At 40.0% G+C, this 18,025-nt stretch overlaps 1 protein-coding gene across 6 annotated transcripts in view; it reads left to right on the top strand.

Moving 5' to 3' along the window:
• The window catches only part of LOC130926753 (microtubule-associated protein 2-like), a 120,464-nt gene extending 107,412 nt beyond the window's left edge, over positions 1–13,052 (top strand). For 3 of the 6 annotated variants that reach the window (XM_057851913.1, XM_057851910.1, XM_057851907.1), the window contains 6 exons: positions 470–607; positions 3,814–3,906; positions 7,126–7,218; positions 7,702–7,783; positions 8,974–9,086; positions 12,343–13,052. In XM_057851913.1, the coding sequence (XP_057707896.1) occupies positions 470–607; positions 3,814–3,906; positions 7,126–7,218; positions 7,702–7,783; positions 8,974–9,086; positions 12,343–12,564 (741 nt within the window). In that variant the 3' untranslated portion in view covers positions 12,565–13,052. The remainder of the gene's footprint in view (positions 1–469; positions 608–3,813; positions 3,907–7,125; positions 7,219–7,701; positions 7,784–8,973; positions 9,087–12,342) is intronic. The other 3 variants (XM_057851909.1, XM_057851908.1, XM_057851912.1) reach the window with 2 other exon arrangements.
• Positions 13,053–18,025: the final 4,973 nt, after the last annotated feature.

The raw sequence follows: 18,025 nt of genomic DNA, 5'->3' as shown, positions 1-18,025 counted from the left end.
TGCTGTAATTTCGTTCTTATAATAAGCCATGTAACTTGCTATGATCCAAAGTTATGAATAGGCGTGGTACTGGTGTGTGGCCTCTGTGTACAAATCTGATGTTGCTCACCGTGGTCCGGAGTGTGCTCAGATAGCTTGTGTGTCTGCTCAGACACAGGGAAAATTAGATGGAACATTGACCGGCATTGATAAAATGTCTGGCCCCACGTTGGGCGGCCACTTCCTGGAAATATTGGCTTTTATTCTCTACTACATCAGAAAAATTTAATTCTGTGTATTTTCACTGTATAACAGAATATTGTTCCCTCCACGATGAGCATAATAAAGGCGTTGTATTTCACTTTTAGAGTGTAGTCATCACCCCCCTTTGACCTTTAGTAACTCCTGGTTGGTCCTTAGAGAGCTAGCCGCACATCCTCCAGAAGGCCTCACCTGGCCACTGACCTGCCACCTGTCATTGTCACCATAGACCCACAAAGAGCAAATAATGGCAGCTGAGGTCAATCACAAGGCCTCGTCCTGGATCTGGAACTCAGTGCTTCGCGTCATCTCCTTTACTTTGTGTCTGTCAGCGGCTCACAGTATGACCTGGACCCAAGGCCTGCTGGTACACCACTACACCATTTATCATTATTTAATAGTATGCAAATTCTACTCGTACGATTAAAGCTATTTCATCTCAATGAATATGTAAATAACTTGACTTATAACGTGAGATTTTAAGTGACAAAATTTGCATTTCAATGAGGCTGGCCTAATGAGAGACAATACAAGAGCAGAATACAAAGTTGGTTTTAATGTGTGGCTTGCAATGGTGTAAAACTGGATCTCACAAGCTTGTGTAGGGACAACTAAAGACATTTTCAGTGACTAGATATTGTAATTAGACTTGCTAAAACCTGCTTCAATCCATAAAATCAGGTCACTGCCTAAAGATAAAATGTGTAGTGATAGACCACAGCAATTAAAGGCAGCTCATGGAGGCTTTTAATTAGCGGTTATATTTTCCTTGGCAGTCACTAAATGTTGAGTTAAAAATATGCACAACAATTCAAAAGGCTGCGATGTGTCCCGAGGTAGTACAAAGAAAAGACGAGCCAATATGATGCAGATCTTACATAGGGAAAAAGCCATGGCAACAAACTTGTAAAAAATTGTTGAGTAAAGTAAATATTCGCGTCTCATTTGGTCCAGTGAGATAAAAGTGCACCACTTCTAACAAAGTAAACTAATACTTTTACCCACTGTACAGATGGATTTTAATGGCCTTCCAAATGCTTCCATATTTTCAGTATCTTGTCAAAAAACTGCATACTTCTCCAAAGAGCTGGTCAATATTTAACTAGTACTCAATGTTGAATATAAAACATATATAACATATAGACATACTCTTCTTGATGCGCATCATCATAAAATAGGCTGCGATTATACCCAAAGTGGATCTGTTGAAGGAATAAATGAGGCAGAGCCAGTGTTTTAAAAGAGTGGACTAAAAGCGCAGTATTTTCTTTTAGTGGGATAGATCAGGTTTTGGTCATTTCATGAGCACTACTAAGGGTACAGTGGCGCAAATAAGTATTTAGTCAACCACTAATTGTGCAAGTTCTCCTACTTAAAAATATTAGAGAGGCCTGTAATTGTCAACATGGGTAAACCTCAACCATGAGAGACAGAATATGGAAAAAAACAAACAGAAAATCACATTGTATGATTTTTAAAGAATTTATTTGCAAATCATGGTGGAAAATAACTATTTGGTCAGTACCAAAAGTTCATCTCAATACTTTGTTGTGTACCCTTTGTTGGCGATAACGGAGGCCAAACGTTTTCTGTAATTCTTCACAAGCTTTTCACACACTGTTGCTGGTATTTTGGCCCATTCCTCCATGTAGATCTCCTCTAGAGCAGTGATGTTTTGGGGCTGTCGTTGGGCAACACGGACTTTCAACTCCCTCCTTTCTATGGGGTTGAGATCTGGAGACTGGCTAGGCCTCTCCAGGACCTTGAAACACTTCTTACGAAGCCACTCCTTTGTTGCCCTGGCTGTGTGTTTGGGATCATTGTCATGCTGAAAGACCCAGCCACGTCTCATCCTTAATGCCCTTGCTGATGGAAGGAGATTTTCACTCAAAATCTCTCGATACACGGCCCCATTCATTCTTTTCTTTACGCAGATCAGTGGTCTTGGTCCCTTTGCAGAAAAACAGCCCCAAAGCATGTTGTTTCCACCCCCATGCTTCACAGTGGGTATGATGTTCTACGGATGCAATTCAGTATTCTTTCTCCTCCAAATACGAAAACCTGTTTTCTACCAAAAAGTTCTATTTTGGTTTCATCTGACCATAACACATTCTCGCAGTCCTCTTCTGGATCATCCAAATGCCCTCTAGCGAAACGCAGACGGGCCTGGACGTGTACTGGCTTCAGCAGGGGGACATGTCTGGCAGTGCAGGATTTGAGTCCCTGGCGGCGCATCGTGTTACTGATAGTAGCCTTTGTTACTGTGGTCCCAGCTCTCTGTAGGTCATTCACTAGATCCCCCCGTGTGGTTCTGGGATTTTTGCTCACCGTTCTTGTTATCATTTTGACGCCACTGGGTGAGATCTTGCATGGAACCCCAGATCGAGGGAGATTATCAGTGGTCTTTTATGTCTTCGATTTTCCAATAATTGCTCCCACAGTTGATTTCTTTACACCAAGCATTTTACCTATCGCACATTCAGTGTTCCCATCCTGGTGCAGGTCTACAATTTTGTCTCTGGTGTCCTTCAACAGCTCTTTGGTCTTGGCCATAGTGGAGTTTGGAGTGTGACTGACTGAGTTTGTGGACAGGTGCCTTTTATACCGATAATGAGTTAAAACAGGTGCCATTAATACAAGTAACGAGTGGAGCCTCGTTAGAAGAAGTTAGACCTCTTTGACAGCCAGAATTCTTGCTTGTTTGTTGGTGACAAAATACTTATTTTCCACTCTAATTTGGAAATAAATTCTTTAAAAACTAAACAATGTGATTTTCTTTTTTTTTTTTTTTCCCACATTCTGTCTCTCATGGTTGAGGTTTACCCATGTTCACAATTACAGGCCTCTCTAATCTTTTCAAGTAGGAGAACTTGCACAATTGGTGGTTGACTAAATACTTATTTGCCCCACTGGATATAGCCACCCAATTGAAGTTGCTGCCAATTAAAGTGGGTCCTCTTATACGTTTTAAATGAGGAAAGCTCAAAGTCTCGCATGGAGTCATGTTTATGCGGAAGAAAAATACATAATTACAGTGATCCAGGCGTAAAAGGAGCCTATTCTTTGATTGATTTACTCATTCATCTTCTGGGGTGATGGAGCCTATTCCAGCTAACTCCGGGCAGGAGGTGGGGTACACCCCAAACTGGTTGCCAGCCAATCGCAGGGGACAATTAAGAGTGTTCAATCAGCCTTACATGCATGTTTTTGGGATGTGGGAGGAAGCCGGAGTACATCCATATAAGCACTGGGAAAACATGCAAACTCACCAAAAGAAAGGCTGGAGCTGGGATTGGAGCCACGATCCCCAAGCTTGATTTACTGTTAAACAAAAAATAAGAGTACAAAAAAATATAAAAAGACAAATTGAAGCATTTATTCAGATACTGTAGAGGCATTTAGACAGAATGATATGTTGGTTATATTACCATAAGATAGTTTCTTTCAAAATTAATTTGTACTTTACTAGGCAGTGCTGTCCATATACAATATAATGTATGTTATCATCATTAATTCCCTCTTTGTAGTAATAAGCATTTTCATTCCCATTTCATCCTTTTTGTTTATTTGTAGAATCAAATTTTAAACCAGAAGCTGGACTTCAGGTACATACAATCAAAATGCTGCTCCAAGGATAATCTGAAGCAACCTCCCAGTGGAGGCAACGTATGTAGCGTTCATTGTTTAATCCTCTCACTCCCTTGTGATCCTTCCTTGAAGCAGATGAGTCACCCTCTGAAGTCTAGACATAGATTTTCCAATGTGCAAAACTCCTGACTAGTTATAAGTGGTGTGTAACCCTAATGTTTTATCATTTTGCCCTACACTACACTATACAGTGATCCCTCGCTACTTCGCGCTTCAAACTTCGTGCTCTCAGTCCGTCGCGGATGTTTTTTCAATTAAAAAAAAATACAGATGAGCTGTCCTGAGCCGACGCTCTCGCTCCCTCTCCAGGCAGGCAGTGCACGTGCACTGGAGTTGCTTGTTAAAGTTAACAATGTTGACAGATGTTCATGTTTGATCTTGCCAGAGTCCTGGGCTTCAAAGCGCTGCATGTGTCAATCATTGTTTGACTTGTTAAGCAGTTGCTGTGGCAACTCATTGTATGTTGCCACAGCAATTAAGTGCTGCCTTGGAGCAGACAGGCTCTGTGTGGGCATTGCGCGGGCGGGAGTATAAAGAAACGCGCGCTGAAATGAATGTGTGTGTGTGGCAACGTTCGAGGCTGCCGGACGTGTTGTGTTTGCGGCAATAAACGCCACCTGTTAAAAGTGATCTTGAGCAGTTTGTAATTTCCACATGTCACTCCAAGAGTCACAGCCAAGGGAGGTAACGGAAGCATTTGATAAAGCCAAGCATTTTTCTACTACAGTACAGAACTTTATTCTTGTTTAAAAATAATTCGGTGGGACAGTAACATGTTTAAGACTTATCATAATTATTACATACTATATACTATATACTATACATACTATATACTAATATATACATATTAGATACTATATACATAGTATATATATATATAATACATATATATATAATATATATATAATATATACATATGAAAAAGAGTGAAAAACATGTCTTATATTTATTTATTTTATTTCTTTCCAATGCTAAATCTGAATAAATACATTGAACACACACACACACACACACGCACGCACGCGCACACACACACACACACACACACACACCAAAAATAGATAAATTAAAAAAAAAAAAAAATATATATATATATATATATGTATATATACATATATGTATGTATATGTTTTTGGTGGGGGGTGCGCTACTTCACAGTTGTTCACGTATCGCGACAGGATCTGGTCCCCATTAACTGCGAAAAACGAGGGATCACTGTAGTGTTATTTTCTTACTGTTACCGTTTTGTTAGCATGGGACATTTTAACTATTTAAGTACCACTGATGATGCTATATGTGAATTAATTTGTCTCTTTTCATCCTTCTGCCGACAATATAAATGAGTTTGTCATTAGTGAACGTCCAATCCATTTTAACTGGGAGAGCTTGCAGCACATGAATGAATATTCATTTTTCTTTCCCTTCTTCCACGTCAAATGAATTGGACATCTAGCAATGTCAATGAAAGCCAACGGGTTAATGCAACATAACACACATAAGTGCAACAACTGTTCTCACCGTTTCTGAATGTAGCTACTGTATTGCACATGGGGCACTGTCACAAACATGCAAATAAACTGGTGTTTAAAGTAACCTCGGACTTAAGACTTGGAGGCTCTAATAAGCCACAATTGTTCTCTTTTACTGAAATATGTTATTAAAAACACATAAAATATTTCCATTGATTAAAATCTATAATATTTAGTACATGTTTTGACCTACGGCGGGCGCCATGTTTTTATACCTGCAATGGATGCTCAGGGTGATGGCGTAGATTGCCACTGTCACTCGACGAATACTACCGGGTTACTGCAATTCCTTCTGCTCGGCGAGACATCCAACACATGAACTCATCGGTTAAAAGCAGCAAGTACTTAATATATTTGTTTTTACTGAGTCTTTCGCTACCTTTTCATTGCCTCAAAATACTTTTTGCATGTGTTTCCCTCTCATACTTTTAACCATTGTGTTTTCTTGTGGTAGCTTCAAAGCAAATTGTTGATTTGTTAAACACATTAGTCAAGTAGTAAATTTAAACCACCTTTATTTGATATTACGACGTTTAAGTATTTTTTTACGGCATCTTTAGTATGTTCGGTCAGTATGCATCTAGACAAAACAAGCTGAAAGCGCACGGTGGTATTTTAGGTGTCAAATTCGCCCGTTGTTGGACGTTTCGCCGGTGTAGCGCATTTTGGCAGAACACCGGTTATGTCCTACTCTCGTCTCATCCCGTCTTTCCTGTTCATTTTGCTTTTGCTGCTCGTTTTGTGAAATGTCGACAGTGCTATCATGCTCATTAATGTTCCTCTCCGGTTCTAATTCAAAGGGTTGAATGGATGACATGTTTATGTCGCTAGAGTCCTACTCTGGAAGCCCGGAAGCGTAACCCAGTGACGTCACTGCCCTGCGATGTCAACAACAATGGCGACCTACTAGTTAAACTAATTTTATAAAATGTATAAAAACGAAAACATCAAGAGGGGTTTCAATATCAAATTATTTTAACTCATAATAACGTTTATCTAAGAACTACAAGTCTTTCTATCGGTGGATCCCTTTAAGAAGAGGTTTCTACAGGTATATGGAAAGAATGCCTGCTGTATTCAGATGTCTGTATGATGATCTCCCACTGTAGTAAAAGGGCATGGAATACTGCGGCCTTTCATTAAGTTTTGGGGTGTTACACATGTTAGATTTTGTTTTATCTTGTCATGGAGTCAACTCTTATTTTATTGTCCCTACTCACTAAATCGCATCAGAAATGACTTTGAATATTCCCCTTCTACTCTTTGGCACCCTCGTTTTATTTCAATATACAGTATCCATTTTCTATCAGTGTGGCTCCATTGCTTTTCCTGTGCTGGCTGAAATGTATTCGTTGTTTCAAGCTGCACCAGATTTCTGTGTCTGCATTTCACTCCTGCTTCTTCTCTTTTGCAGCTTCAAGAGCCATTAAGCACTGCAGCGTACTAACATTTTATCATCACTGCAAGTTAAATGAATAGTGTCTGGCTATGGCTGTCTTGTAAGGGTGGCTACAGTACATGCACAGTGCTTTAACAAGGCTTATCATGTTGCAGTGTGATATGATATCTTGAGAGGTCAAAAAAATATATAATTTACTGTAATTGACTGAATCCAGAGACGTATATTCATGAGGCATTTTGAAGAATGTGGATTCAAGAAAGCCCACTAAAACCCATTCCCAGCTCATTCCTCACCTCCATCCTGCAGGTTCTCATCCCCAGTGTTAAGCTGAACTATAGCCATGTTCAGTCTAGGTGTGGGTCGTTGGACAGGAGGGGCTACTCAGCAGGAGGTGGCAATGTGAGTCTTGTGTCACGAAATGTCATCATTTTGGTGTTTGTCTCCTTGGCGTGCTTGTGCTGTGTTTTGGCTGTCACTCTTATATCTGCTCTCTGCTTATCAATGCTTCATAATGATCTTTGCTGAATTCCCGTTAAACAGTCCTGTTATTTTGCCAAGCTTCACTTCAGCTTCACAGCAGTGGGTTGCCACAGTAACAGCTGCTAAAGCTTTGGCCTCATAAAATGTAGAGTACTTAAAGCTAATTCAAGTACAGAGTGGGTTAAGAACACTTGTGACATGTGACACCTCTTTCCATCTTGGAGATACCACTATACACAACACAAGACATTTCTTTAATTTCATTAATTAATTTAAAAGAGAATGGTAGCCAGGAGAGCAAACACATAGACTATGTCCATCTTTTTGTATTATAACTACTTGATCACTTTAGTCAGTCCTCTGACCTGACTGCTCTGATTTCTCTCTTTTTTTTTTTTACAGGTACATATACAAAACAAGAAGATTGATCTGAGTCATGTGACCTCGAAGTGTGGCTCTCTAGACAACATTCATCATCGCCCAGGTAACATATTATATCACACACAATATAAAAAGCTCTTGACATTGGTGTTACCAGGATGCCAGGTGTGGGTGGGCATTAGTCTTACCTGGGTGGGCAAAAAAAAAAAAAAAACCTACAATGCTCGAGTAGGACCTTAAAACAGGTTTTGTTTTCTCTTTGAGATAACTGTTGTCTTGATTTGGTCTAAACAAATAAAAGTTGATTTGATTTTATTTGACTTAGAACACATCCATAACTGAACAGTATGGACATGCAGGTGACGATTTTTTTTTTTTTTTTTTTTAGGTAACCTATTGTGGTTCCTCGGTTTTATTATTATTAAGGTGGAAAAGCGCTATATAAGTATAACACCATTTACCATTTATAGTTATTCTCTGTTCCGCAGCCCCTTTGAGCTCAATTTGACCTCCTTAAAATGCTTCAAAATGCACCAAAATCGGCAGGCAGGTCAAGACAGGTGCAATCGTTGCACTATGTAGCGCCCCCTAGCAGTCATTCTTTTTCCCGCCGACGCTTTGAGCCCTGATAAAATGTATTAAAAAAAAAAAAAAATCAAAATATGCGTAAATGTGTGTAGCGCCCCCTAGGAACAAAACCAACATAGAACACACCAGTACTATATGAATGAGATACCATTCGCGGTGCCCAGACTGCCGTTAGTACTACATCCAGTTTTCTGTGGGTGGGCAGAGCGTGTCGGTGAGTGGGCACTGCCCACCCCTGACACCCTCCCATGGTAACGCCCATGGATCTGGTTTAGCTTTGTCTGAATCTGTGATTTTGAAGATGATAACACTGAATGTGGCTAAGTATTTAATGAATAAGGTGCAATACTTGCACCCACACATGATTATTTACTTGGATCTATAATCAATCAGACGTGAAAGGAAATTCTGTAATTATTTGCTAGTTTTTAATCTGCAGGATATTGTGTAGACCTGTTTTTACAGATTGCCAATAATGGAGTTTAAAGCAAATCCCCTTGGTTTTTACCTCATTGACAGTTTGAGGTGTTGGAGCGCCATCTACTGGTGTTTTATATCATAGTTCTATTGTACTGTATTCTGGTCGTGTTTTTCCTGTTTGAGATTAGATTTGGTTTCTCATGGAAAATTTCCTAATTATAATACCATGCATTCTTTGTTTGCTTAAACAAACAAAATGTAAATTATGTTTTTGCCTATGTTTAGGGGGTGGTAATGTACGTATTGAGAGTGTGAAGTTGGATTTCAAAGACAAAGCCCAAGCCAAAGTGGGATCATTGGATAATGCTCACCACACTCCAGGAGGAGGACGTGTTACAGTAAGAGCTTGCTATTTTTTTTGCAATCTACAAAAAGGTCTAATATTTTATCAAGTTCCTATAATTCATGTTTAAAATGATAAATAGACATAATTCAAATACTTGTTTTCTTCAGTAATGTTTTTTTTTTTTTTTTTCAGTATTCCTCATGTTTTTAAGCTAAATGTAGTACTGTATTTACTTGAATGATCACATTTCAAGCCAAAACAAGATTTCTAAGTAAGAAATCAGTCCTGATGCCTTCTAAAGAGTGTACTGGCAACATCACAGCTCAGTTTAGTCTTTAGCTCAGTTGTCTACACATTGTGCTGTCATTAAGGTAGTCTAGGTTTGAATCTTGCTTGGTTGAATTTATATAAGTAATTCAGTGATCTTGTTTTCCATCAAAAGTTGAAAATTCAAATGAAATAGGTTGATTCGAATTTTTATTTGTTATTTTACTGTGTGTAGCTAGAGTGGGTAGTGACACATTACATTTACTCCGTTACATTTACTTGAGTAGCTATTTTAGAAACTGTACTTCTTAGTAGTTTTACCACTCTTTACTTGAGTGGATTTGTGAGAAGAAACAATACTCTTACTCTGCTACTTTGGGCAGCACTAGAGTCGTTACATTTGATGCCAACGGTGTCCGTCTCAGTGAGCTTTGAGTGACAACTGACCTCCGTAATCCGTAACACTCAGTGACAATATAGCTCCATTATATCTGTCAGTGAAGAGGGTGAACCCACTGATGACGTCAGTGCAATTGGACAGTCCGAGAGTGTATGAAGACATGTCTTCAAGCAGCAACCTTGCACACGGCTTTACTGCATTCAACATTATACAACGATATAGTCAACATTTCACTACTCTAATTACAGCCTGAAGCGGTTCACCATGTTGCACTTTGGGCGGGTGATGTTTCATAGTGTTGTTTTGGTCTGAATTTGATGATTCTTGTGTCATCTTATTGGCCTAGTATGATAATGTAATAAGTTATAGGAGAGTACAATAAGAGTTCATATAGATGAAGATGTGCATAGAAAAAAATATACGGTTATTTTTTTAAAAATCCGACATTATAAGCAGCTACTCACAACGTTACCCATTACCAATGTTGTTAATCTTACTTTAAAAAAGTAATTAATTACAGTTACAAATTACTTCTCCCAAAAAGTAATTGCGTTAGTAACTAAGTTACCTGAATGTAAGAGTAATTAGTTATTTTGCAAAGTAACTGGTGATCATTTTCATGTTTTTTTTTTTTTTTTCTAAAAAAAAACACAAAAAACAAAACAGGTCACACAATGTGAAGTTTAAAGGGTTTTTGGGACAATTGGCCCCAGCCCAATTCTTTACCTTAAACTTAACTAGACACAGGGGTATTGCGGATAGTGCGATAACTAGATAGTAAACTTTGCTATGTGCGGAAGTCATTTCATGTTGTGAAGCAACTGTTAAAGTTGTTAAAATTGCTCTGGTTATTGCATTAGTTGCATTGCATTGTATCAGTGCATTAAGTTTTGCCGATTTAGGAGCATTCTAGATAAAAAGTTACTGACGTTTGCTAGGAAGGCAGAGCCTTCTTGAGAAGTCTATTGCTTTAAGATGGCGGCTGTTTACTAACGCATCTAGTTCTTTATTATACATGTTGCTAATGCCGCCGTGTCTATCATTTGCATCTACTTCTGTATATATGTGATATCTACCGAAGCATCATGTGGACGTAGTTTGTAGGCTATTGGCTACAGTCAGGTATTATTGGAGCCACCTAGCATTGTAGCATCGCGTTTGCAACGGCGTCACACTCCCTAGCCTGCTCCCCACTCCTGCTCTGCTCTCTCGTCTCCGTGAGTCCGTCTTTTTCAGACTTTTCTCGCGTCAGTCAACCAACACCGTAACACATAGTAACGCACGCCTTTCCCGCCTCAGTAATGGTAAAGGCGTTGCCAAGATGAGAAATGTAATTAATTAGATTACTCATTACTGAAGAAAATAACGCCGCTAGTAGTGCCGTTATATTATTATGCCGTTATTAACAACACTGCTCATTACTTGAGTATTCTTGTATGATCGCTGTCGTGTAAAAGTGGCCTCTTTTTCACCAATGAGACGTTGCAACAATAACCACAAGAGGTGTGCAAAATTTCTTAGATTATTCGCGATTCGGCCGTGGAAGATTCGAGAACGATTCACAAACATCCAAATTCCGATTATTGAAATATGCCAAGTAAAGTGGAACTAAAACACAGCCAGCGCGGTCGGGACCTAATGAGGAACGGACCAAAAGTAAACATCATGCTCAACTCATGCCGCTAGATAGGAAACAAACTATGCCCACATAATGCTACGGTAGATATCACATGTATATAGAGCTAGATGCGAAATGACAGACTCGCCGGTGTTAGTAAACAGCCGCCATCTTAAAGCAGTAAACTCCAAGTGTACCTAATTAACTTTTTATCTTAAATACTCCTAAATCGGCAAAATCTTGACTTGAATCTATCTTTAAATAAAACAGTTTTAAAACTTTCACATGTCGAAAGTAGAGAGAAAGGAAATTATGGAATAACGGGATTTTAACAACTTTAACGGTTGATTCACAGCATTAAATTAATTGAATGTAGTTTAAAGCTGCTGATACAGAAAGGGGACTTGAGTATTTTATTTACTATTTTGAACTGTTAACTTGATCCAGAAATAGTCATATATTTAAGCCCCGGAGGATTTTTGTACAATTTTTGTAACTAATGTACGAAACATTAAAAGCAGCTAACAGCTGGGAGGGCATCAATAATCGATTTATAATCGAATCTTACCCTCTGAATCGTAATCGAACCGTTTGGTGCCCCAAGATTCCCACCTCTAATAACCACGTGACTCCATTATATCGTTCAGCGGTAACAATGTTTTTTCTCCACTAGATGGCACTCATGCCATGAGAAAAAATATAGGCTACCGTTATTTAAAAACAAACAAACACACAAACAAGCAAACAGACATTTTAACCAGTTAATCACCATGTTACTCATCACTTTAGAATTCTTCTCAACAAATACTTTTTTACTTGTACCATTTTTGGATGGCTACTTTTACTTGAGTAATATTATTTTGAAGTAACGCTACTCTTACATGAGTAAACATTTTTGGCTACTCTACCCACCTCTGTGTTTAGCTTTATAATTTTACAAGATATTTAAAACGGCTCTCAGTTAAATGAGTACATCATTGACAGTGTCATTCAAAAGTATTATTATGATTTCACTACAACTAGATTGAGAGCCACAGACTGACGTTCCGGGACCACGCCAAGGCCAGAGTGGACCACGGAGCAGACATCATCGTCCGGTCGCCGGGCCGTTCTCGTTCCATGTCCCCGCACCGCCAGAGGGACAGCCACCTTTCGTCGTCCGGCAGTCTCAACATGTTGGAGTCGCCGCAGTTAGCCACCTTAGCTGAGGACGTCACTGCCGCTCTGGCCAAGCAGGGTTTGTGAACATGCATCACCGATGCTCTTATCGCAAGCCTGTTCAGCATCCACCCACTCACCGCCTTGAGGCACACTCGGGGTGATCACGACTTTGCTTCATATCTCTGTCTCTCAAAGACTCCTAAACTTTGACCCTCTTTATATCTGTCTGTTTTCATCCCTGATAAGCACTACTTTCCCTAATTTTACCCTCTCCTTTTGAATGTTGCATAGAATAGTTCACCTTTAGTGCTAAATGGAATTACCTTTACATACAAATGGAGGGTGGGGGGGAGCCACGTAATGGCCTTACTGATACTGGGTCTGCATTTTAACACTTTCTGTACCAATGATAATGACAGACGTCCAATCGGACCTGCAACATGCGGCTCCAGAGCCACATTTGGCTCTCTCAGCCTTCTGCTGTGAATTTAAATTATTTCATCACTGATATACAGTGGGGCAAATAAGTATTTAGTCAACCACCAATTGTGCAAGCTCTCCTACTTGAAAAGATTAGAGAGGCCTGTAATTGTCAACATGGGTAAACCTCAACCATGAGAGACAGAATGTGGGGAAAAAAGAAAAAAAAAACAGAAAATCACATTGTTTGATTTTTAAAGAATTTATTTCCAAATTAAAGTGGAAAATAAGTATTTGGTCACCTACAAACAAGTAAGATTTCTGGCTGTCAAGAGGTCTAACATCTACTAACGAGGTCTAACGAGGCTCCACTCGTTACCTGTATTAATGGCACCTGTTTTAACTCATTATCAGTATAAAAGACACCTGTCCACAATCTCAGTCAGTCACACTCCAAACGCCACTATGGCCAAGACCAAAGAGCTGTCGAAGGACACCAGAGACAAAATTGTAGACCTGCACCAGGCTGGGAACACTGAATCTGCAATTGGTAAAACGTTTGGTGTAAAGAAATCAACTGTGGGAGCAATTATTACAAAATGGAAGACATACAAGACCACTGATAATCTCCCTCGATCTGGGGCTCCATGCAAGAGCTCACCCAGTGGCGTCAAAATGATAACAAGAATGGTGAGCAAAAATCCCAGAACCTCACGGAGGGACCTAGTGAATGACCTACAGAGAGCTGGGACCACAGTAACAAAGGCTACTATCAGTAACACAATGCGCCGCCAGGGACTCAAATCCTGCACTGCCTGACGTGTCCCCCTGCTGAAGAGGACTGGGAGAATGTGTTATGGTCAGATGAAACCAAAATAGAACTTTTTGGTAGAAACACAGGTTCTCGTGTTTGAAGGAGAAAGAATACTGAATTGCATCCGAAGAACACCATACCCACTGTGAAGCATGGGGATGGAAACATCATGCTTTGGGGCTGTTTTTCTGCAAAGGGACCACGACGACTGATCTGTGTAAAAGAAAGAATGAATGGGGCCATGTATCGAGAGATTTTGAGTGAAAATCTCCTTCCATCAGCAAGGGCATTGAAGATGAGACGTGGCTGGGTCTTTCAGCATGACACTGATCCCAAACACACAGCCAGGGCAACAAAGGAGTGGCTTCGTAAGAAGCATTTCAAGGTCCTGGAGTTGCCAAGCCAGTCTCCAGATCTCAACCCCATAGAAAATCTGTGGAGGGAGTTGAGAGTCCGTGTTGCCCAACGACAGCCCAAAAATTCACTGCTCTAGAGGAGATGTGCATGGAGGAATGGGCCAAAATACCAGCAACAGTGTGTGAAAAGCTTGTGAAGAGTTACAGGAAACGTTTGGCCTCCGTTATTGCCAACAAAGGGTACATAACAAAGTATTGAGATGAACTTTTGTATTGACCAAATACTTATTTTCCACCATGATTTGCAAATAAATTCTTTAAAAATCAAACAATGTGATTTTCTGGGTTTTTTTCCACATTCTGTCTCTCATGGTTGAGGTTTACCCATGTTGACAATTACAGGCCTCTCTAATATTTTCAAGTGGGAGAACTTGCACAATTAGTGGTTGACTAAATACTTATTTGCCCCACTGTACAATAATCTGGGAGAGGTTGGCAGCAAATGATCACTGCCAGCCTTTCTCAGTTGAAATGGATTGGACATCTATCACCATCAATGGCAACAAAATGCGTTAAAGAATCTCTAGCTTTTGTTTTCATGTGGCCAGCACATCCTGCTGCACGTGTTGTTCTTGCTAACGTGCATGGACGGCAGACCCCTTAACAAGCCGAGCATCCTTACTGCTAGTCATTCTTTTCCTCTTAATATATATACTATATTCAAACAAATATCACTATATAGAGAAACGAATATAAGAATACAAGTTCTTAACCATTAATTGTACATGTAACATGACCATAATAAATAAGAACAAAGTCATGTATGACAAGCATGTATCGATTCTCAAATAAAAGAGGCTATTTTGTAATTTGAAAAGGGATTTTAGTAAGTCATTTCCTCATTCATCGGCGAAGAAACAAATAAATTCATGTTTTGTAGTTCTTAGTTATTTACAGTGTTTAATTGGTGTCAAGCATCGCTAATGTGTTGCTGAGCAATGCAAGGACTGACCTGAATGCTGATGTTGAAGCGTCTTAAAGGTGTGCAGATGGAGCTCCGAAGGTGACGTTGAGTTTTATGGATTCTGTTTGTGACTGTTTTGTTGCAATATGTGCAAAAAGTTTGGAGAAAAAAATGCTTTCATTGGAAAAAAATGAAGTGATCTTTTTTGTTTTCCGGAGGACACTTATTTGTTCGTTTCTGTGTTTTTTCAGCATTGCCCATCTCTGTATGCCCCTTCTTGCCCCACCCTGCAGCAACTGTAAATGTATTTAAACGGTCAAGTAGATGTATGCATTTTTTTTTTCCTGCTCTCGCTGGTATGACTCCAATTACGATAATTCATTAAATTAAATGAGATAAGAAAATTAACAGTGTTGTTGTTTTCTTTGAAATAACCTAAGGGTGTCCAAACTTTTTCTTCCGAAGGCCGCTTTCAGAAGATTCAGAGGATGTAAGAGGCAAATGTAGCCCAGAGAAAAATATTGAAGCGTTACATCCAATAACAACACTAGAGGGCATGAGCGAGATGAAAAAAAGTAATTGTTTTTCAGAGGCTTACAACTGTGACGTCATCGCAGGCGCACTTCCATTTAGAATGTTTCTGAGGGGAAAAAGTTTTGTTCACTCCAGAAAGAAATAAAAAGATAAAGAAAAGCAAATTGATAGATGCATCAACTGCTGCTGTGTGGCGTCTGTTGCTTAAAGTGCGTACGACGGGATAAAAAAAGTCAAATAGCATTGTTATGTGAATTAGAACCATATTTTGAGACGATTCGACTAAATACAACAATTTGGCAACGCGCAGATGACAAGAAATTTGTCTTTTAATTTGCCGTTTTGCCACGCCTACCATTATAGGGCTTTTGCGTCCCCAAAAGGAGGATGCCGTCGGCAGGGTCATGGTTTCATCCGATTTACGATTCAGCCTATTGAGGGGAAATTATTCAGAACGAAGAAAATGCGATGAAGAGAGCCGCAAAAGGTCATTGTTTCAGTTTCTCTACTCCAATATTTTTACAGGGTATTTTTTTTTTAATCAAAGTATTTGTCCCCAATTGCTCAATAAATGGTATGGTCATGACAAATAACAGTCTTGTGCTAAATGGAAAATGAAATATTAAAAATGCATTTATTCAGTACGACATGGTAAAATGAATTCATAATGGTCAAAACTGTCCACTTCTTGCACCTCCTAAACTATATTTTATGCCATCGGAGTTTTTTGTCATTTCCCTGCCCCGGCTTCAGAGAGCGTAAACAAATCAGGAGGCGTGATAGCTAGCCGACATGCTAACCCGAACCGAGTGCTGTTTCAGTCTTATTCTCGGCTTTTGAAGCGAAAAATCACACAAAACAACCAAAGGATCATCCCACACAGCGGCGGGGTTGTGGATTGTCTTCGCCGATCGGCAACTCGCCCGGCGGCGAGCAAGTTACAACTTATCGGACTCGTTCCCCTGCTGCGGGCAAGAGAGCTCGTTTGCTGGGGAAGCAGCTGCAGAATGACTGCCGGACAAACCGGCCGATGTCGGAGGAGCGCGTAGCTGCCACTTGGGCAACACGAGTATGGCGTAAGGGAGCGCATAGCTGCCACTTGGGCAACACGAGTATGGTGTAAGATAATGCTTTACTACACGGCGAAGGATGTAAACAGTGTGAGAGCGGTGTGCAGTTGTTGTGCAGCTAACATAGGATGTGTCTGTGGAGAGCTTTTCTACATGTCCATCCATGATCAAACATAAGTAAATATTCCTTTATTCAAAGAAATTTTGTAGTGTTTACTTTGTAATCGCTGTATTCTAGGCCATTTTTAACACAAAGTTGCAATTTCTGATGGGGCGGAAAATTTGACAGAACACCGGGCACACGAAGAAGCAATAAGCCGAGTACAGCGCTCTCCCGGCGGTGGGGGGGAGCGACAAGCCGCCGGTAGTCGGCCGAGTGTCATTCTTGGTGAACAAGGAGCATGTCAGCCACAAAATGCAATTATTATTATTACAATGCAAAATGTATTAAAATGTGTGCCATGAACCCAGTATTTGACAAAATACAAAACACGATATTTACTCACTCCCTCGTAATTCCAATGGTCCCACAGTTGTTGCACACTTGTTTTGGCCGATCTTCGGGTGACCTTTCGGGGTAAACTTTCTGAAACCCAAAAAGGCTCACATGCCTCTCCCTGGTGCAGCTACAAAAGCCTGCAGCCGTTTGGCTGGCGTGATGCGAAAAATAAACAAATTAATCCGCAAAATCAGCTGAATCTGCAGTCCATCTGCATGCTACAAAGCAATGCTGTATTGTGAGATGCTGACCCGGGTGACGTCACATTCACATTCGTCCTAAACCAAAGACTGGAGCCCGAAGTAACTCATTTTATGGCGGGGGATTAAAAAATTGAATATATAAAACGATCGCTTCCAAACACATCCAAGCGGTCCATTTCATTCAGGAGCATCAAACCTCGCGTGAAATATGAAGTAAACATGCTTTTTGGTGTCATATGCATTTTAAAGTGAATTCAGACGGTCGCGTGGTGAAAATTTTGAACAGAGACCACTCGGTAAGATGTGGAAACATAGTTTGCTAATTTGCTAATGCTAAATTTACATACATGGCTAACTGCTAGCGCCTTATTCATGAAGGCCAAAAGCCTTGTGTGAGAGGAGGAGGACCAGTCAATTAAGACTATTTGGATTCAGTTTTGTAAAAACTATGGTCTGGTGGGTCGTTCAAGTCTTGCAGCAATATCAAAAAATCATGTATTACCTCCATCTAACTTCGACTCCACCATTAGGCACTTCGTTCAATCTACTCATCCAGATTTTCCCAATCAGCCACCAACCTCTTTGATTCTGTGCTTAACCTAGACAATGCCCATAGACAAACCATTTCATTCATCTTGAATTCCTCAGATTGCCGGAGCCTTCTATGTACTCAATCTTTAAAGCA

The sequence above is a fragment of the Corythoichthys intestinalis genome, chromosome 12 (assembly GCF_030265065.1).
Source record: "Corythoichthys intestinalis isolate RoL2023-P3 chromosome 12, ASM3026506v1, whole genome shotgun sequence".
Taxonomy (NCBI): domain Eukaryota; kingdom Metazoa; phylum Chordata; class Actinopteri; order Syngnathiformes; family Syngnathidae; genus Corythoichthys; species Corythoichthys intestinalis.
Note: the sequence above shows the minus strand (reverse complement) of the source record. Positions and strands in the feature narration are given on the sequence as shown.